At 43.7% G+C, this 22,850-nt stretch overlaps 1 protein-coding gene across 1 annotated transcript in view; it reads left to right on the forward strand.

The window, feature by feature from the left end:
* Positions 1 to 794: 794 nt before the first annotated feature.
* The window catches only part of map1b (microtubule-associated protein 1B), a 39,524-nt gene continuing 17,468 nt past the window's right edge, over positions 795 to 22,850 (forward strand). The window contains exons 1-2 of the mRNA XM_052095252.1: positions 795 to 981; positions 4,492 to 4,593. Of these exons, the coding sequence (XP_051951212.1) occupies positions 795 to 981; positions 4,492 to 4,593 (289 nt within the window). The remainder of the gene's footprint in view (positions 982 to 4,491; positions 4,594 to 22,850) is intronic.

Genomic DNA, 22,850 nt, shown 5'->3' on the forward strand with positions numbered 1-22,850 from the left:
ACTCTTCAAACCATTGTGTATAACTGGGAAACCTTGTATTAAAAGACCACTAATGCAAACTGAAGGTTGCAGTACACTATGAGGTGTATAACTGTTTAGGTAAAGTGCATATCCCAATACAAGGGAAACACAAGTCCAAATGTGCAGTGAGAAGTAATAAAAGCTCAATTGTTTATTCAAAATGCAATAAAAAAAAATACGAAATAATTGAAATTATGAAACGCATTTGACATATAGCTACTCTTAGATTGCGCCATATTGAGATCATTAAGCTGTTTCCTACTAATACCAGTTTTTTTTTTTAACTGTTACAATCTTTTGTGACCCAACTTGGTAACACTTTACAATAATGTTCCATTCGTTAACATTAGTTAATGCATTAGGTATCATGAACAAACAATTATCAATATTTCTTTACAGCATTTATTAATATTTATTTATTAACAAACATTTAAATACAACTGCTCGTTGTTAGTTCATTTTAGTGCATGGATATGGGTGTATAATAGACATGTCAACAAGTAAATCTGGACATCCCTGAATTATGTAACGCTGCTGTTTCAAGGTTCCGATTGGTCTCGCGCGGATTTATGATTTGCTGGATGACATCAGCTGGATGAGACGAGAGGCAGCAGCGGCTCCTCATCACTATGACACACAGTCTGGGGATATAAAAGCCTGGGCCACTCCTTCTGCGCCCAGCTGCTCGGCTTCAGATACTGTACCAGCTCACTTCAGGTTGCCGGACAAAGGGAGCGAGTGCGTTTAGTGTGTGTATGTGAGTGTCTGAGAGAATGGCGACGCTAGTTAATCCTGTAGATGCTCCGGCACACTTTGGTGGTGTCAGTAGCATCAGAAACACGGCATCACCCACGGCCTCGACACATCACTTCGACGAGGGCAGATATTACCTGCTGGTGGTCATTGGGGAGCTGGTGACTGACGAGCATCTGAAGTGTGCCATTGCGGACATTGAGAAAGGTAGCTCAGTTGATAATTTAATGATGCTCAAAAGACAGCAAAGTGAATCAGTAATGTGCATTTACCTCAGTATAATTTATTTTACATCTGTTTGAAATGATGTTGACGCGTACATGCAGCATCCTCTGCAGTTGCCTTTTGGAGTGCAGTACTCTAACCTTGAAGAAGGGGGTGTTCTGCTGACTGCTAAAAAAAAAAAAAAACTTTTCATGCATCATGTGATTGGATTTCTTTGTTGTGTGCATATGTAGATGGAAACAGAACCGCAGCCCCTCCCCGTTTGCAAATTGCCGAGTCTATTGCATGTTTTATTAAAGCGTTCACATCATGCCATCCTTTGACACCCGTTTCCCCAAAACAGCACCATTCTGGGCTATGCCTATTTTCACTGGGCGCGCGCAGCTGCATACAGATGTGTTTTTGTTGGCCACAATCATACGATGAAGATCAATTTCTGAGCTCTAACAGGTCTTTGCCGGCTAGGTTGATTCAGCATGCTTATTTATATTGTGTCCTCTGCTTGGATATGGAGCAGCCAGTTCATTGTTTGCTAAGCCCGTGTTTTTCCTCATCATATCCCTCTCGTGTGAGAGCCACCCTAAAATAACTAACGCAAATAACGGGAGAGATTGTCCTGTGCTCAATGCAACAGAGAATAGTGAATTCAATCACCGTATGATGATGAATCTTTGCTCGAAATGCACCTTGTTTTTAAAAAGTTAATCTTAATAAATTGCCTTATGCACAGAGTACCATTATATGGCTAAATTCAAGATCAATATGTCTATGGATTGTACACCTGCAAAGAAAGAGGATGTACTCTGACTCTTACAAGAAAAGAGAGAATAGTGTGTTTATTATTTTGCCCAAATTTCATTGAAAAATAAGGTGGATAATACAATTTACTTTTCTATCATTTGGCAACGTCACCGCTTACGTCATACGGAAGTAGTGGCAAAAACCGTGCTCAAACAGTAAACTTTTAGCGGATTCCGTTGTTGAAAACTGATTGAGTGCTCTCATAGATGTGGCTTTAAGCCATCAACAGAGCTGACTGGACAGAGGAGATCATTTCAACCCACAGCTTTGTAGCATAACTGTTGTCCATCTAACAGACCTAGGACATTGTTGTGGCGGATCCTGGTTGATATCAATCCTCTTACATTCAATTAACACTCTTGTATTGTCCGACACCGGGTTGTAGGCGTGGCGCGGTCCGCACTGCAGTCCCTACGGGAAGTCAAAAGGGCCTCGTGTTTCTTTCTGATAAAAGGGCGTTTCGGTTTCCAGTTACTGCCATGGACCATGAGGGAAGAGTCACCTATATAGTTAGGTCCCTGTGAGCATGTTGACATTTTGCAAGAACGTGAATTATCACTGTCGAATGAGACCCTATTTCATATAATATATTTAATGCAACAAGTGTACAGAGATGATTCTATCTAATATAAGGATACATTACCATAATGTTTATGAGATCTCTGCTTTAAACTAAGCAATTTAGTGCTTTTCTCATTTATTATTTATCATTATACCAGGTTTGCCTTAGTGGAAGTTTTAGAGGATTTTTGTTGTTGTTGTTGTTGTTGTGAATAACAAAACATTTTAAATTAAGCATCATGTTTTCACATTTTATCATTTTTACAATGTTCAAATGTTTTAGTGACCACTTTTATGGTAGGCCATCCATCTTATTTATCAACACAAAAGCAAGCAGTCATATTTCCTGAGAGTGTAAGAAAGTTCTGTTGTCATTATCCGCAATATAAATAATAACTCCATATGGTGTGGGGTTATAATGTGTCACAACGCCACATGATGTAGGCTACAGTATAATACTGTGTTAATATGAATCTACATAAGCCTGTGGGTTGATTTTCTAACAACTACTTTTATAGTAAAAAAATAAATTAGATAATTTACTTTACCGTGTTTTTTATGTGAATATGAAGCTTATAATTTTATAAAAAGCACTAACATTAATTCTTTTGTAAAAACTTGTGTATTATTTGAGCTGTAAAGTTTAAGATCATCACTTTTACAGTCATTTTATGGTTTTTAAGATTTGTTGACATTATGTCGTCATGGCATCACTGTTGTAAAATTGACTATAACTTTTCACAGAAAAGGTTAAGAAGCGATTTTATTACACTTCAATCACATCTACATGGCTATAATTGTGAAATAGTGAGTATTTTAACATTTACAGTCTGGCCCCATTCACTTCCATTGTAAATGCCTCAAGATAACCTAGATTTGTGCTTTTTTTTTAAAGAAAATGGGGGCAAGACAAAATAGATTTTTGTGTTTATGCCTCAAATGCTGTGGATTGAGCCTAATTTGTATTGAATCTGGAATATTTCTTTAAGTGGGACCATAAATACTTCATAAGTGAGATCATACATTTACCATTATAATAGTCATACCATATATTACAGTGCTTGCCTTGAAGGCATAGCCTATGCATTGCAATCATGTGTGTGTTTTTTGGGACAGCAGAAATATAGAGGCAGTTATATTCTTCTGTGATCCAATAATGGTGCAAGAAGGCTATAGGCCATCATAAAAGTGTTTGTCACGAATAATATGAATTGCCTCCTTACATTTGCACCATTCAAGGGCAGACAGCACTTCATTCTGAATGATTATCTCTCTTCAGAAATGCCCCCTTCTCCAACATATAATCTCTATTCTGGCTCACCATTGATTGTGACTCAGCTAAAAGCATTAGTACAGACATCCTGTTTCACATAATTTCATAGATTGTTCCATACATTGATTGGCTTTTGAACCAACAGAACCCAGCTAAAGTTAAGCTAATTTAAGATATTGTGCTTTAAACAACCCCAATTGGGATAATCTGAATACCTCTCCTTGTTAAAAACATGCATTTATTGCATGATGGATCAGAAAGGGAGAAAAGGCATGAGGGTAGATGCTGACTACTACCCCTGGAGTCACAAGTTCGAATCCAGGGCATGCTGAGTGACTCCAGCCAGGTCTCCCAAGCAACCAAATTGGCCCAGTTGCTAGGGAGGGTAGAGTCACATGGGGTAACCTCCTCATGGTCACTATAATGTGGTTTGCTCTCGGTGGGGCGTGTGGTTAGTTGTGCGTGGATGCCGCGGAGAATAGCGTGAAGCCTCCACACATGCTATGCAATGCGCTTAACAAGCCATGTGATAAAATGTGGTCGGTCTCAAACACTGAGGCAACTGAGATTCTGCCACCCGGATTGAGAGGACTTAGAGCACATTGGGAATTCCAAATTGGGGAGAAAAAGGGGAGAAAATAATAATAAAAAAGAATTACATGTATTTAAATAAGACCAATTTGGTTTCAAATCTCTTGTGTGATCTTTTATTGTTTTTTTACTATTATTATTCTCATGGAGCTAAATGGTAAACTGCATTGTCAAGGTATAAGGAACTGATCTCAAGAGGTTGTTTTTGTGATTATTAAAAAGTTCTACACATTGTGCATTTTCATGCTTTTTCCTCTGACTTGCAGGAATTCGTTCATGGGACACTAATCTTGTTGATTGTAACTTGGACCAGGAGCTGAAGCTTTTTGTTTCTCGACACTCTGCCAGGTTTTCAGCCGATGTGAGAGGTAGGCTTAACATGATTTGCTCACTTATTATCCCTTAGCCAGCTCTAAATGATGACCTAATATGAAATATTAAAAGCTAAAGTGTGTAATTCTTTCAATGTCATATCACTTATTTCTATTTTAGCATAAAATGCAGAGACAATTACTGCTATTTTCACACCGCAGGAAAAATCAGATATATTCTAAAATCAGATTTTTTTAGACTGAATGTTCAAACTGCAGGTTTCATGTGGACAGATCAGATTTTTTTCTGTTCAGACAGCAGTTGCTTTTGCTAGCATGTCCACGTTAGTTGTCATAGTAACAATGCAAACTTGCATATTTACCATGCGTGAGAGTTTAGCAATGAGAGTTTTTGTGTTGTTTTTATGAGAGCAGTATAAAATATTATATTTGTCACCGACAATGGCTTAAAAAAACGAGCGGTGGCATGTGTGATGTTTATTGCTGCAAGGGTTTGCAACGGTCCCGTTTTAGTCGATCTGTCCCGTATTTTATCCCATAAGTAGGGTGACCAGATACCTGCTTTTGGAAAATGGGACAGCCCCCTCCCTGCAAAAATGAAATGGATGTATCCTTACCTAAGTGCAGATCAGTGCGAAGTAGAGGGTGCATCCGCATCTGTAACGGTTGTCACCTTTTTGCTGGGCAGCAATTTTTCTGTCATCCCTACCAATTACCACAAAGAATTAAAGGAGTTCGGGAAAAATTAATAACCATGCTCAATTTGGGCATAATGGAAGAATCCCACAGTGACTGGGCCGTGCTGGTTTCGAAGCGCGACGCTCATCCAGTTCTGTGTGCATTAGAAAGGTCAATGCAGTGTCTAAAGAATTAACCCCTTCCTGAACCCAGTTTTATACATTTTATAAATAATGAAAGTGCTCGGGACTTTATGGAAAAAAATCGGAATGCAGTTGGTTGTGTAAATTGACGGGGGAGCCGCTTATTTTCCAGACAGATCTGCGCCTAAAAGGGCGGGGCTTAAACACCATAGGCAATCTTAGGATTGCCGTTATTGTTGTAGGGTCTCAACTAGGTTGTCGGAAAAGAATATCCCATATGTGTCAGCATGACACAATATCGAGTGAACTGAATCGTACAGAACAGTCATTTTGAACTTAATTTTTAAGTACTTGTTTCATAAAAATATTTCTTGTAACGATACTACAGTATGGAAAAATCTGAAGTTGACTTCGACACACATACACCTACCTCCTGGAGAGTGTTCTTGATCTGGCCAACTGTTGTGAAGGGTGTTTTCTTCACCAGGGAAAGAATTCTTCGGTCATCCACCACAGTTGTTTTCCGTGGTCTTCCGGGTCTTTTGGTGTTGCTGAGCTCACCGGTGCGTTTTCTTTTTAAGAATGTTCCAAACAGTTGATTTGGCCACACCTAATGTTTTTGCTATCTCTCTGATGGGGTTGTTTTGATTTTTCAGCCTAATGATGGCTTGCTTCACTGATCGTGACAACTCTTTGGATCTCATATTGAGAGTTGACAGCAACAGATTCCAAATGCAAATAGCACACTTGAAATGAACTCTGGACCTTTTATCTGCTCCTTGTAAATGGGATAATGAGGGAATAACACACACCTGGCCATGGAACAGCTGAGCAGCCAATAGTCCCATTACTTTTGGTCCCTTAAAAAGTGGAAGGCACATATACAAACTGTTGTAATTCCTACACCGTTCACCTGATTTGGATGTAAATACCCTCAAATTAAAGCTGAAAGTCTGCAGTTAAAGCACAAAGAATTGTGTCGATGTCCCAATTTTTATGGACCTGACTGTATATATATATATATATATATATATATATATATATATATATATATATATATATATATATATATATATTGTCACGTTCCTGTGTTGTCTGCCCTATGTTCTCCGTTTCACCTATCACATTCCATGTCACATTCCTTGTGGTCCGGTCTGTGTTTTCTGTTTCACTCAGCACGTCAAATTCCATGTCACGTTTTCCTTGTTGTCCGCCCTGTGTTTCACTGTCTGTGTATAAACTACAATTCCCACAATCCCTGGCCTCTCTCACTGCCTGCACTCTTCATTGTTCTCACCTGTGTCTCGTTTAGTCTTCATTGTGTTCGTGTATTTAACCCTGTTTGCTTCTCCTTTCCCCTGTCGGTCTTTGATGTATGTGGATGCCTGTTATCCGTGCCTTCTGTCTTGGTTTATTCCCCGGTACCCCCTCTGTAAGCCCTCCGTGTTTTGTTAACCCTTTGTATACCTCCGTGTTTTGTTTTACCTTTTCCCCTCGTGGATGTTTCCTTTGTTCGTGTTTTTTTCGTGTTGCCTTTTTATTTAATAAAGTCATTGCAGTCACTGCTTGTAGATCCCCACTCCTCGTCTGATTCGTGACATATATATATATATGATATATATATATATATATATATATATATATATATATATATGCAGTACTTTTAAGGTGGTTATTATCATACTTGTATTTTCAGGGTACCATACAGTTTTTCTTAGTCATTTTCAAGCTATAAATGCATCCTTATGTTTATATCATTAGATAAATCTGATCTGAGAGTAAGATAATTTTTTCTTTTACATTGTCATTACATTGCCTGTTTTGTGTGTTTTTTTTATGAATTATTTTGATGGGAGATAAAAGAGGTGAGTTTAGACTGAATGCCTGGATCAAACCCTGTCCCTTGTGTCCCCTCCTCTGTCCTCTCCGTACACATTCTCTCTCTCACTCTCTCTTTCTTGTCCTCTCTCTCTTGCTCAATTGCTGCAAAGGATGTTATGCTAAATGTGAGACAATTAGCTATTTATCTCAAGGGTTTTTTCTGCTATTGAACTTGAGACTGCACACATACGTAAACATACACAGGCTTCAAATGCAGTCATATTTTAGCGCACTGAGAATATGTAACTTCTATAAATCCCATGCATTAGTTTAATACAGCCCCAAAGAACATACAACAGTTTTATTATTTTATATTTATTATATAATAATATATGTTAAACAGAATAGCTGGTAACAGTGGCAGTTTAACTGCAACCATAATGGAAATTTATTTTCTTGAGAAGAGACAGTGAGTCTGCACATATAAGCTCAGCAAATGATGAGCCAACACCACTGACCTTCATTCACGGAAATATAATCCTTTTTAGCATACATATGAATGATTGCTTGAACACACACACACACACACACACATAAATAGCTTTATATTTTTAATAGCACAATAAATTTATTAATTATTTCTGTCTACTTGCTTATAAATGTTGTAGGAAGCAGTCTAGACTTTGCAGGCTCCGCTGTTGGGCAGCAAAGCTCATTACTTTGCTGAGATCATCAGAATTCAAGTTGGAATTCTTATTCACTTATCTAAATGTCTAGGAGGACAAAACATGAATATATCAGTGGATGCTAATCCCCCTTTAGGATAAACACATGTAGGTGTTGATTGATTTGCATAATTAGATTTATTGCTTGGTGGGTGGTTTTTCCAAAGAGGCTTTTAAGAAAATGAATGGAGGAATTTATATTATGCTGCTGTTGGCTCTTAAGCCTTATAAATGCAAAGCCATTAGTGTCCCACCACAGACAAATACTTAGTGAATATCTAGATAACTGCTTTACCTCAACAGCCACATTTATTTTTCCTATTTTTACAGTACTTCCAATTTTGAAAAATGTCTTGAACATTCTTCCATGGTTTTCATTGAAGAATATAGGAGATTTAATAGTGTAACTCTACTGTACAGTCTCTATAGGGTTAGACAGATAAATGGGTGCAGGGGAGGAAAAGGGGGGTGACTAGCCAGTGTGGTGGATGTGAAATATAATTCAATAAATATCATGGCCTATTCCCCCACATACTGCACACACACACATAGACAAATAAAACAGTTACATGCTTAAAATCAGTATACGCCATCAAAAGCATCTAAAGCCAAATGGAGAAAAAGAAAAAACTAAATGTTAAAAAATAGGGAAAAAATTTGGGGTGTCATCTATAACAAGATTATCTCCTTTTGAACAAAATACCATCTAAATGATATGAAACATGTCAACACCCTCCATAAAGGCTAACAGAAGATGAATTAAGGTTTGAAACTCTGAAAATAAATTATTCTTAAAATTGACGAGGAAGCACTTAAAAGAGAGCTTGGGAAAAAGTGATTAAAGGGAAGATATTATGGCTGTGAAGCTCAGAAGATAAAAGCAAGGCACATGATTGAAAGACATGGATGCATCCCTTTGCAGCTCAGCCACCTCAGGGCCTTTGGGTGATTGCCATTTGGTACTTGACAATTTGAATGTTCCATCGGTTTGAGTGGAGATTGAGCTTTAAAAAGTTTTAAAATTAGATCAGCTATGCACAGCAGCAGAGAGTGCACTATGTAACCAACAGTAATGAATCAGGTTTTGTAATGTAATCAATAAACACTTACCTGTATCTATGATTGCACTGTCCACAGTATATTTATATGGTGCCTGATCATCTGGAATTATGTGATATGATGAATATTAACCATATGGTATAATATTGCAAGATGATCACACAGGAAGTTGGCATGTTGTTTCTGAAAGTTTTAGTAACCTAGGATCGGCCACATTATGCCAACTCACTAAGAAGCAGCATCTTCCATTAGACATTTTTGCACCAGCTCTAGTGTGTTTGCAATGAAACAAGGAAGTAATTGTATTCACATTAATCAGTGAAGACTGAGATTTGGAGGTTAATGGTTAGGTTTAGGGGCAAATATTTGAATTTTGGTGAGCACAGATACATTTTAGCTAAAGAAGAGTCAACCCACTGTTCCGATTTCACTGTGAGATCAGACTGGATAACGTTTGAATGAATATACAATTATGATACAATCTGATATAATTTCATGAAGTATATTACTCAATATATTTAAATCGCTTCACAATTCATTTTAATTTAGTTGTGGAAAGTGCCATATGGGAAATGTAGTCCAGGAGGAATAGATGACAGAGGCAAAACACAGGGCAGACAACAGTGAATCGTGACACGTGCTGCCTCTTTTCGAAGTCTTTCAGTTCTCTTACGAGAGGTTCTCTCGTATTGCGTAAGCTAGCTTACGCTACGGGAAAGATTCATCTTTTCTGAGATATTGAAGCCAAAAAATTATCCTTAATTTTTGTATCCATTGTCAACGCAGTCGCGGCAGCTGCAGACCTTGAGCCGGGCTAGCTAGCGAGCTCATAGGTTGCTCTCGCGGCAACTGCTGCAGCCTATAGACGAGCTTGGGCGAACTCGCATCCAATGAGAGGCATCCGAGCTCACTGCAATAAAGCCCGCCAAAATGGGCGTGACTAGAGTGCATATAAGCGTAGTTCGTAGGCTGGAACCCTGATTTTCATCTCTTCAGCGAAGCTCTTCGCATCTCTGAACTGGAAGCCGCGTCGCCGTTCGAGGGGCATCAAGCAAGCGTGGACAGCGCTCGAAGAAGCCGGCCGTCTTCGCCACCTTCGGCCGTCCTGCGAGCTACGCCATCCGGCGGCGTATCCTTTTAAAGCAAGCTAGTTCTTATGAACTTCAAAAAAAGTACGAGTGTCTTTTTAAAGATGCCTCGCTCCACTTGCGCCTCATGCGCGCCCCTCTCAGCACCGGAGACCGCCACGTCATCTGCGCTCTCTGCCTGGGACTGGGGCATGCAGAGCTCCCCTCGCTGAAGGCGGATGCGATCTCTGCGAGGAGCTTCCGATGTCGACCCTGCGGGCTCGACTCGAGCGCTCAGGACCGAAGCCGCCGCGCGCCTTCCATTCAGCAGCGCAGTAAAAGTGCCGCTCTCAAAGGCTGCGGAACCAGTGGTAGAAGCGATTGCCTCGCCGGAGCCCCTCCCTCAAGCATCGCCTTCACCCTCCCGCCCACTCGGGGCGCACAGTTGCCGCCCGGCGGCTGCTCTGCTGCCATCTCGGACTAAGAAGCGGAGGATAATGGCTGTTCCATCATGGCCCGGACAGCAGGAGTGGTCAGGCTCACACGCCTCCTCCTCGGCCCAGGAATCCAGCAGGACCAGCGCCCGAGTCGAAGGGGAACTAACGCACCTCCTCACACAGGTTGTCGACCGCCTCGGGCTCAGTGGTCACCGCCCCTGAACAGGCTCCCAACAGACTCCACGCCGCACCTTTGCCCGCCCTCCGCAAGATGGCGGTCTAAGCTGGTGCTCCGTCTAAGGCCTGCAGAACTACTTCCGCCTGTGTTGGCGGCGCCTATACCGCCGCCGGCCAAGCGCATCTGCTCTGCATTCCATGGCCGTCTTACAGACAGAGGCTGTTTCAGATCTGACTAGCCGACTTGGGAGAAGCTGAGCGCACTCGCGCCGCTCTCTCTGTCCGGTCTCTTCGGTTCAGCGGTGAGTGGCATTGTTGACCGTTTCTCGAAGCCCAAGCCATGAATCTCTTTCTGCCTCGTCGCACTAAGCTCCTCTGCAGGCCGCCCACGTGACCAGCCTCCTGCACGAGCCTCTTCACAGCGCCCAGCTCAACAAGCCAGACTTCTCAGCATCGACAGGGCGGCCGCCCTCGATCAGGCTCAGACAGCCGCCCCCTGCGGGCCTCGGCCTAAGATTGTACTGAAACCTGAGCAACCGAAGTCCTCCTAGCGTTGTTGAGAAAGCGGCGGCTCAGTCCGCCCGCGGCGGACCACCGTCAAAGCTTAGCCCCTGTCAGTCCCCTTCTCTCAGGCTACTGTAGTGGTGGATTCAGCAGCCAACAAGCGGTGATACTACCCGTTTGCCTGCACTCAAAGCGCCGTTTTCACGGCGACCAAAGAAATCTTGTAAAGAGTAAACATGCCTTATGTGTAGAAATTGTGCCCACAATCCAGTGCTCACCCCTACACACAAGCATTACACATCCGTGTCCCTATCAGAGCACACTCACATAGCGGTTCACGACCGCTCGAGTGTTAGAGTTAATACAGCGCCCACGAGCCCGTCGCGTACCCTCCTCTGCCCGCTCTGTCACACGGCCAGCTGTATGTAAGTCCCGTACGCCCCTGTCAGTCCCCTTCTCTCAGGCTACTGCAGTGGTGGATTCAGCAGCCAACAAGCCGGTGATATTACCCGCTTGCCTGCACTCAAATGCCGTTTCCACGGCGACCCAAAATAAAGCCTTATGTGTAGAAAATGTGCCCACGATTCAGTGCTCACCCCTACACACAAGCATTACACGTCCGTGTCCCTATCAGAGCACACTCACATAAAGCGGTTACGACCGGCTCGAGTGTTAGGGTTAATAAGCGCACCCACGAATCCGTGCGGCGCCCATTCTCTGGCCGCTCTGTCACCACGACCAGCCTTATGTGTAGAAAATGTGCCCACAATCTAGTGTTCAGCTCTACACACAAGCATTACACGTTCCGTGTCCCCATCAGAGCACACTCAAAAGCGGTTACGAACCACTCGAGTGTTATAGTCAATAAATGCGCTCACGAATACGTCGTGCGCCCATTCTCTGCCGGCTCTGTCACCACGGCCAGCAAACACTTCTCTGTATGTAAGTCCCGTGCCCGTGGCTATGCTTGCGCATCACTTAACAGGCGTGACTCTTTCCCCATTCACCTCAATCGGAAGTCACTCACAGAACAGCCTGTCCATGCTGTCTGCGAGCAGTCCAGCATAAGCACAGTAAGCGGCTCACACATTCTGTTCAGCTGCTGTATGCGGCAATCAGAGCGATTTGGCCATTCACCCTCTAACATTACGCTTCAAAGCGTGGGAAGATATTCCAGGGATATCCGAATGGGTGTTAAGCACAATAAAACAGGGCTATTTGCTACAGTTCGATCGCCGTCCTCCTTGCTTCAGAGCGGCTCGAAACTACTTTGAACACGGAAGCTAGCGTGCATGCTTCGTTCAGAAATAACAAACCTTCTGTGCAAAAGGGCCATAGAGAGTGCCGCCTCCCTGAGCTGAGTCGGGGTTTTACAGCCGTTATTTTCTTGTCCCCAAGAAAGACGGCGGCCTCAGACCAATATTAGATCTCAGGGTTTTGAACAAAGCGCTTGCAAAAGACCGTTCAAAATGCTTACAACCAGCAAACTCCTCGGCGCATGATGCGCCAGGGGACTGGTTTATTTCTCTCGATCTGAAAAATGCATACTTTCAGATTCAGATAAATCCCGTCACAGGCCATTCTTGAGATTAGCCGGCGGCCAGGTTTATCAATACACCGTCCTTCCGTTCAGCCTGTCCTTAGCACCCGTACTTTCCACGAAGTGCATGGGCCGGCGCTCGCACCCCTCTTGAGTCAGGGTTTCGCGAATTCTGAACTATTTGGACGATTGGCTGATTTTGGCACAATCACATACGGAGCTTCTGTCTCACAGGACAGTTCTCCTCAGTCATCTGAACAGTTTGGGCCTTGCAGTCAATTGGACCAAGAGCTCACTACAGCCCAGTCAGGCAATTTCCTTCCTTGGAATAGAACTAGACTCAGTGGCAATGGCGGCTCGCTTATCTACACAGCGGCGCGCGTGTGCAGCGACTAGCAGCGTCATTTCAGATGAACAGCCTCACACCTCTGAAGAAATTTCAGAGAGTGCTAGGCTACATGGCCTCAGCCGCAGCAGTACTTCAGCTGGGTTTACTGCACATCGCCCGCTTCAGCATTGGCTAAACACCGCGCGTCTCGCCAGGCTTGGGCCACAGGCCGCCAGCCCATCAAGGTGACTCAGACCTGTATTTCAGCTCTGCAGCCCTGGACAGTGGCCGAATGGTATCAGCGGGGAGTGACAATGGGAGCTGTATCTTGCCGAAAAGTCATCTCGACAGGCGCGTCCAACACGGGTTGGAGCGCGGTCTCGCGAGGGCTCTCCGGTTTTAGGCCTACGGTCAGTTCAGGAAAAGCTCCTTCACATAAATTGTCTGGAAATGATAGCGGTCGAGTGCGCGCTCGTGCGCTTTCTCCCGGTCATTCAGGGTCACCACGTCCTGGTCCGTTCGGACAACAGATCTGTGGTATCCTACCTAAACCGTCAGGGCGGTGTCAGATCCAGGAACCTCTTCCAACTGACCGAAACGCATACTGAGTTGGTCCCAGTGCCACCTGCGCTCGCTGAGGGCGGCGCGCGTGCCAGGCCACCTGAGCGGCGGCCCGGACAGACTGTCCAGAGACAATATTCCCCAGGGAATGGTCCCTGCACGCTCAAACAGTCCAGGCGTTATGGCACCTATTCGGCAGAGCGGAGATAGACCTCTTTGCGTCCAAAGAGAACTCTCACTGCCCAATATTTTTCTCAAGCGAGGGCAGCTGGCCCAGGACTGGCCCAGGCGCCCGCTTTACGCCTTCCCTCCCGTCTTGCTATTGCCACAGGTAATGCAGAGGATCAGGAAGCAGCGTCACTCGGTGCTCCTCATAGCCCCGCGTTGGGAGAATCAGACATGGTTCCGGAGCTTACGCAGCTGTCACTGACAGCGCCGTGGCCCATCCCAGTGAGAGCAGATTTCCTCTCTCAAGCTCGCGGCACAATTTGGCATCCCCACCCAGAGCTGAGGCTGCATGCGTGGGTGATCAGCGACTACCCGTCGCTCTGCCAGAAGGAGTAATAAACACCATCATACACGCTAGAGCCCCTTCCACGAGAAGACTCTATGCGTCAAAATGGTCTGTGTTCTCAAAATGGTGCACCGACCGAGACCTGGACCCGCGGACATGTGGGGTGTCATCGCTGCTCGTATTTCTACAAGAGCTGCTGGATAAGGGCAGATCCCCATCCACGCTCAAAGTGTATGTGGCGGCCGTTGCGGCTTCGCTGAACCCCTGCGCGCCAGTCATGGGGTAAAAGCGAGCTGGTCATCCGGCTTCCTCAGGGGAGCTAGAAGGATGAACCCCAGCGCCCCCATTGGTTCCTATCTGGGATCTTTCTATAGTTCTCGAAACTATGAAAGCCCCCCTTCGAACCACTTCAATCCGTGGATTTGAAATACCTTTCACTCAAAACCGTTTTCTGACTGCCCTGTCATCAGTCAAGCGTGTGGGAGACCTTCCACGCTGTCTGTCAGCACTGCGTGTCTTGAGTTTGGACCAAGTGACTCCAAGGTCATTTTAAAGCCTAGACACGGCTATGTTCCCAAGGTGATCGGTACTCCTTTCAGAGCACAGGTCATTTCCCTATCGGCGCTGCCAGCTTCCGTTAGCGACGCGACGCCAATCTCCTTTGCCCGGTCAGAGCACTGAGATTGTATACTGCGCGCTCCGCCGCTTTCAGGCGCTCTGAGCAGCTTTTCGTTTAGATTCGAGGCGCACCAAAGGTCTCGCCGCCTCGAAACAGACACTATCTAGATGGATAGTGGACGCTGCTTTATTGCTGCTGCATACGCGTCAAAAGACCTGCCATGCCCGTTGGGCATTAGGGCTCACTCCACTAGAGGCATGGCATCCTCGTGGGCATGGTCCAGCGGGATTTCCATTCACGACATATGTGTGGCAGCGGGATGGACTTCCCCCTCCACCTTTGTCAGATTTTACAATATGGAAGTGCCCGCTCTGCAGGCAAAACTACTAGCGGTTTAATATGCTACAGCTCCCTGGTGAGCTGCACTGATGGGACACATTCCACACAGACCGGCACCGCCCTCTGTCGTTCCCTTCCCACTATGTGCTTATGTATTACACAATCAATGACCCACATTCTTGCCGGCCAAATATTATTTCCCCACTCATAAGGGCTCCCACGGGTCCCCCTTAATTCCCTGGGGCTCATACAGTGGATGCTTGGCCTGCGGCGTTGACAATGGGTTCCGTGAGCGTAAGCTAGCTTACGCATCTGAGAGAACCTCTCGTAAGAGAACGTATCGGTTACCTAACGTAACCTCGGTTCTCTCTAGATGAGGAACAAGTATTGCGTAGCCGGCCGTGCTTCAGCGCCACGGCGACTTTTACGCTTCAGTCAATGAAAACCAGGGTTCCAGCCTACGAACTACGCTTATATGCACTCTAGTCACGCCCATTTTGGCGGGCTTTGTTGCAGTGAGCGCGGACGCCTCTCATTGGATCGCGAGTTCAGCCCAAGCTCGTCTATAGGCTGCAGCAGTTGCCGCAGAGCAACCTATGAGCTCGCTAGCTAGCCCGCTCAAGGTCTGCAGCTGCCGCACTGCGTTGACAATGGATACAAAAATTAAGGATAATTTTTTGGCTTCAATATCTCAGAAAAGATGAATCTTTCCCGTAGCGTAAGCTAGCTTACGCAATACTCGTTCCCTCATCTAGAGAGAACCGAGGTTACGTTAGGTAACCGATACGTTTCGTTTTTTGTTTATTGAGGCTCTTTCTATAAATGTTTTGTAAGAGAGACTGTGATAAGAGGCATTGCTATTTCAAGTTTTTCAGTCTATTTGCAAGGGCCTTTTCTGTTCCTTTTTCAAAATCACATTGTAACTAGGTTAAGAATGGGAAAGGAGGAAAAAAACTGAACAGTCAAAGTAATATTTTAATTAAACAAAACAAAAAACACAACATAAACACACACATTGCAGGCCAGGCTGGAGGAATCATTAATGCACTCTGAGATTTAAAAGCAGTTGGATGCCCTGGCTGAAGCTGGTGACATGCAAGCTGATGATTTATTTTGTGCAGTGACAAACATTTATCAAATAAAACAAAATAAAAAATCAAATCCCTTTATTGTCACTCAACCATATACACAAGTGCAACAGTGGGTTAAAGTCTTGGGAGCAGTTCTGAGCAACATAGCAGTCATGACAGTGACGAGACATATAACAATTACAATAAACAACAGATTTACAGAACACAATTTTCATATCGAATATACACATAATTGCACACAATATACAAATAATAATATACAATGTACAGTATACAATACACACAATATAGAATATGCGTACACACAATATAGAATACACAGTATACAATAAAAATAGTATGTATCAAATATACAGTAGGTTGTATGTGCTGTATTGACATTCAGGCTGTCGGTTGATAGTCAGTTGCCAGTGTGTTGTTAAGAGAGAACATCATTTATGACAGTCCATTGTAAGATTAATAAAGTGCAGTGCTGATGTATATTGATCGTGAGAGATCGAGAGTTCATAAGTCTGATTGCTTGGGGAAAGAAGGTGTCATGAAGACGGCTGGTGCAGGTCCTGATGCTGCGATACCGCCTGCCTGATGGTAGCAGTGAGAGCAGCCCATGGCTCGGGTGGCTGGAGTCTCTGATGATCCTCCGAGCTTTTTTCACACACCGCCTGGTATATATGTCCTGGAGGGAGGGAAGCTCACCTCCGATGATGTGTCTGGCAGTACGCACCACCCTTTGCAGAGCTTTGCAGTTGAGGGCGGTGCTGTTGCTGTACCAGGCAGTGATGCAGCCAGTCAGGATGCTGGTGTAGAACCGTGTGAGGATGTGGTGGTTCATTCCAAACTTCCTTAGCCATCTCAGGAAGAAGAGGCGCTGCTGAGCCTTCTTCACAACAGCCTCAGTGTGGACAGACCATGTGAGTTCCTCAGTGATTTGGCGGCTGTGGCTCAGGTGGTAGAGCGGGTTGTCCACTAATCGCAGGGTTTGTGGTTCGATTCCCGGCCCGCACGACTCCACAAGCTGAAGGGTCCTTGGGCAAGACACTGAACACCAAGTTGCTCCCAATGGCAGTATAGCACCTTGCATGGCAGCTCGGCCGTCATTGGTGTGTGAATGTGTGTGTGAATGGGTGAATGAGACGCAGTGTAAAGCGATTTGAATACCACTAATATTAAAAAGGCGCTATATAATTGCAGACCATTTACTATTTGATGTGGACACAGAGGAACTTGAAGCTGCTGACTCGCTCCACTGGTGATGGGGCTGTGTTCTCTGTCTTTTCTACTGAAGTCCACCACAATCTCCTTGGTCTTGCTGACATTGAGAGAGAGGTTGTGCTCTGTAGGCTGTTTCATCATTGTCAGTGATCAGACCTACCACCAGGGGTGGACTGGGAAGAGAAATCACAGCAATTTTACATAGAAACTGTCCCAAAAGTTTTTTGGCCCATTCTGCATAATGCAGAGGCTCATTTCAGCTTATCGCAGCCCAGTCGGCCTGTTTCGCGGCCGGCCCAGTTCTCCCGATGGCCAGTCGGCCCCTGATTGGCCCCAAAGTGCGTTGGCCTCCAGGAAAATGCCCTGTATGTCAGATTACCAATCCAGCCCTGCCTACCACTGTTGTATTGTCAGAAAACTCGATGATGGCACTGGAGCTATGTGTTGCCACACAGTCATGTGTGTACAGGGAATACAGGAGTGGGCTGAGAACACAGCCCTGCGGGGCTCCAGTGTTGAGGGTCAGTGATGAGGACCACCTGGCGTCTGCTTGACAGGAAGTCCAGGATCCAGCTGCACAGAAATCTGTTTAAGCCCAGAGCCTGCAGTTTCTCATCAAGCTTGGAGGGCACTATGGTGTTGAATGCTGAGCTGTAGTCTACAAACAGTATTCTCACATATGTGCTCCTTTTTACCAGGTTGGAGGGAGCAATGTGTAGTGTAGATGCAATGGCATAATCAGTGGAGCAGTTGTTGTGGTATGCAAACTGCAGTGAGTCCAGTGAGGCAGGCAACACAGATGAGATGTAATCTCTGATTAGTCTCTCAAAGCATTTGCTGATGCTGGGGGTCAGAGCAACAGGACGGCAGTCATTTAAGCAAGTGACTTAGGATTGCTTTGGTACAGGCACAATGATGGACGTTTTAAAGCATGTGGGGACCACAGACAAAGAGAGGGAAAGGTTGAAAATATCTGTAAAAACACCAGACAGTTGGTTCTCAGACGATCTGATGACGCTGCCCGGAACGCCGTCTGGACCCGCGGCTTTATGTATATTCACCCATCTAAAGGATCGGATAACATCCGCTATGGAGACAGAGAGTGAACTAACCTCTGTAGCTTCGACCGCGAGAGCTCTCTCCTCGAGGGTGGTGTTATTTCCCTCGAAAAGAGCATAAAAAATATTTAGCTCATCCGGTAGAGAGGCAGCAATGTTCACGGCAGGGTTTTTATTCCCTTTGATGTCTGTGATGAAATTAATTCCCTGCCAGTGGTGTTGAACTGTCCTTCAATCTTGTCCCTGTACTGGCATTATTCAGCATTGGTAGATTACCTCTAAAATTTGAGCTGCTCATTGGAGAACACAGAAAAACTTGAGAAGGCCATACTGAGAGACATCCCAGAGTGGGAAGACATTCAGAGCAGCCTCAATCACTTCTAATCAAGAATTAGTTAGATTGACGAAACCATGCTCTTTGATGAGTGGGCTTGCGTGAAAAACATTGTAACTCATCACATCACTGAGTGGAACATGAACAAGACGGCCATGTCTGATAGATGGGCTGATGTTTTTTGCAAGCTGGAGAGCAAGACCATAAACTTCGGAGTCTTAGCCAAGGTTGTGGAGTTTGTTTTATGCCTGCCTAGGACAATCTGCATCTGTCGAGCGTGTGTTCTAATTAATGAATGCAGCATGGACACAGGATAAATCTCAACTCAGTTTAACAGTCACGAAGGCAATGCTTTTCATACATTTTAATTTTGGACTGGACTGCTCTGCATTTTACGACAAACTCTTGAAAGACAAGCGCACACTAACAAAAATTGCTCCCAGCGGAAAGTACAAGGTGACAACAGTAACAGATGCGGGTGCACCCTATACTTTGCATTGATCTGCGCCTAGGTAAGGATCCGTCAATTTCATTTTTGCTGGGAGGGGGCTGTCCCATTTTCCACAAGCAGGAATCTGGTCACCCTACCCATAAGTCCTTTTTATTCATTCTAAATCTCCACTCTAACTTTCACATTCAGATGTGAAAGGCACCACATGTGGCTTTCAGATGTAAAACTGAAATAAAACATAAAAGACATACATTTTGATCTGTTTCTTATTCACACCTATTATATCACTTCTGAAGATATAACAGTTGTTTATAATATAAAAATTATTTTTAAAAATCTTCATTTGTGTTCTGCTGAAGAAAGAAATTCATACATATCTGGGATGGCACGAGGGTGAGTAAATAGAGAATTTTCATTTTTGGGTAAACTATCCCTTAGGCTCCAGCCCCCCGCGACCCTGTACACAGGATAAGCGGTTGACGATGGATGGATGGATGGATGGTAAACTATCCCTTTCAAAATTGAATGATTGTGTCATAGTTGCAGGATTTTAAGATGCTGGTATAACTCCTAATAAATGTTTTATTTTACACATTGGTGAAGAGCATCCGGATTAGAAAATAATGTTTTGTCAGTAAAATAAGACATTTGTGACAAACAAAAAAGTAATTAATTCTAGTCTAAGCCTAAAGCCTACTTTGTTCAGGAGGCCTAATTTTTCAGATAAAAATGTAAGTACATAAATGAGCAATATGAGAAGATTATAAGGGAGTCGGTGGAGCAGGAACGCAGAAAGTGGGTGAAAATGTAAATGTTCCAATGTTCCATTCTCCCCATAATATGTTAATCTTGTAATGTCATTTTGAACATGTAAATTATTAATTTAGCCTACCTTTTTGTGGCGAGGGCGTGGTTGAGCATCCAATCCAAGTTTTTTGCTGTAACGGGTCTCTACGTGTTCGGGAAAGGAGGATGCAGGAACCGGATAACAAACAACAGACTTGTAATAAAACACTTACGAAGACTTAACATAAACGAAAGTGCACACATGCGAACTCTGCTGCGAGAATCTCTCTCTCTCTCTCCTACTTCTCGGCCCGGCCACGCCCTCCTCCTCGTCAGTCGTCTCAATTGCATATCACATTTTTCCTCCTAACCGTGCAGTGGCAGTTCTTAATTTGTTTATTCTTTAGAAATGTTTTAAACAAAAGGCTAATATTTAATATGGTAAGGCAGAGAAATACTGTAAAAAATGATATAGGTTATATGACATTGTTATTTTGTCTATATTTCCAGACTGACTTTCTCATATTTTATCAATACCAAAAATGTTTATATTATCCTTGTTATATATCCCTAGCAACTTTCAATCCAAACCTACGCCCTTGCATGTGGATAATAGTCAATGGCAATAGCTAGATTTTCCAAGGGCAGAGAAAAACACAGCTATCGACCATGGGGTAATTGTCAGAACTTTAGTTCGCACCACTGAATCTAATGATGTTTTTTTGTCTTTCTCCATCTCTTTGGAGTTCATGACAGCAGAAACAGAGAGAAAAGAAGGATAACATAAATGGGGGTAATTTATGTTATCCTTCTTTTCTCTCTGTTTCTAGCTCCTCCCTTCCTCCTGATCTTGAAAAGCAGGGTTCTCCCAAAGGAACTATTGCTAATTGCTAATGATCAGAGACATGATATGAGTCTATATATTTATTCATGATATGAGTAAAATATTTTGCGGTTAAAAAATTAATTTATTCATGCGTCGTACATCACACAAGTATCTTTTTTCGCCAGCCCAGTGCTAGGTGACGTAGCTTAGTGATAGCAAGTAAAATACTTCACTGTTTTACCAGATTCGCACATATCAGTCATCCACGATTTTAGTTTAGTGTTTAGTTGTTTTTTTTTTTTCGCAGTTTAAAACTTCATTTGTATTTAAGTATAGATGCATAGGGAGTTTTGATACTGATGGAATAAGTTCAAATGCTTTGATGACAGGTGTCAGACATTCAGCAGCACCTAATAATTTTCCATATTCACATACAGTAATATTCAATCACATTTGCACGCACACTAGAGACCAGTTTTTACATTGTTACATTATGTTTTTTCAGCAAATGAGCTCAACCTTGCTAACAGTGTCAAATGCGACATAAAAAAAACACCTTGAACTGACCGCACAATTGCACAGATACTTACCCTCAATGAGCAAATTAGTGCCATACAAATAATGATGCGCAATTCCAGGCACAGAACCGAAAGGAGTTTTCAAGTTATGCTGTTATATATCATTAATACAACATGTACAAAACATGTAAAAATATAACATGTTTAATATAAGTGAGTTGTTTTAAACAGATATATTTTCAAATGACCTTGTGTGAATTTTATCTATGCGTTCGAGAGGGAGTACACGAAAGGATGTTGAATGTTTGAAGGGGTACGCCACTGTAAAATGTTTGGGAACCACTGGTCTGCAGTATTTCTCTGTAAAGGTATTAATATAGTTCATTTAGGGTTTCAGTCTACAGGATTATAGTTACTTCTAAAAAGCATAAGAGATGTTATGCATTGTCAAAGGTAAAAAGAAAAAAGCAACGGGCTTGTTGGAAGTACCCTCTTGTTTTGGAATTTTGACAGCTAAGGAGTTATTCATGAAGTAGCTTTCAGTATATATGGAGCGCCCTGTCACTGAACCTTTACAAACAACTGAGGTGGGGGTGGGAGGCGGAGTATTATGAGACTATAAAAAAACAATTACTGTAACCAAGTGATGAGGTTGATGTTACAGAACAGGAGACTGGCTCATAAATCTCTGCAGTAATAGCACAGACTCTACTGACAGTGACAGAGCTGACCATTTCCTGCAATCAAACATCCTCACCACTTCTGGACAGCTTGATTAAGTAATAACTGGATTGATTTACCCACATGCTGTAGATGATAGATTTGAACTTGAATTCATTATTAGTCATTTCAGAAATATTGAAGAATCAGAGGCTGAATTATTAGTCAATACAATAAAGTAATTGTTTCACTGGACATGTATAGGCCGAAAACGACTCGGTTACTAACGTAACCTCGGTTCCCTGAGAGGAGGGAACGAGTATTGCGTAAGTAGCTTACGCTATGGGAAAACTCCGTTTCTCGAGAAATATTGAAGTCTTTATGTAAAACGCATTGCAGCTGCACAGCAGACAGTAATGAGCGAGGCAGCTCGGTCATTGGCTGTGCTGCGGCAACTGCTCGAACCAATGACGGGGCGACTCTGCCTCGCGTTCATGCGCTCAGAGCCCGCCGAAATTAGCATAGCCAGGCTATATAATGGGCACCCCGTCATGCGAGTTCCTTTAGGTTCAATCGACTGAAGCGAACTGACCAAGCACAAGCACGGCAGCTTACGCAATACTCGTTCCCTCCTCTCAGGGAACCGAGGTTACGTTAGTAACCGAGTCGTTCCCTATCGAGAGGTCTCTCCTATTGCGTAAGTAGCTTACGCTATGGGAACACCCTGCAAAACGCCGTGCGTGCTGACTTCGCTCTATAAAGCCAGAGGCAGATGCCTGAGCCTTAAAGCAAAGTGATTATTCCATGAGCCGGCCAACGGCGAGCTATATAACAGGATAACACAG

The sequence above is a fragment of the Xyrauchen texanus genome, chromosome 3 (genome assembly GCF_025860055.1).
Source record: "Xyrauchen texanus isolate HMW12.3.18 chromosome 3, RBS_HiC_50CHRs, whole genome shotgun sequence".
Classification (NCBI taxonomy): Eukaryota; Metazoa; Chordata; class Actinopteri; order Cypriniformes; family Catostomidae; genus Xyrauchen; species Xyrauchen texanus.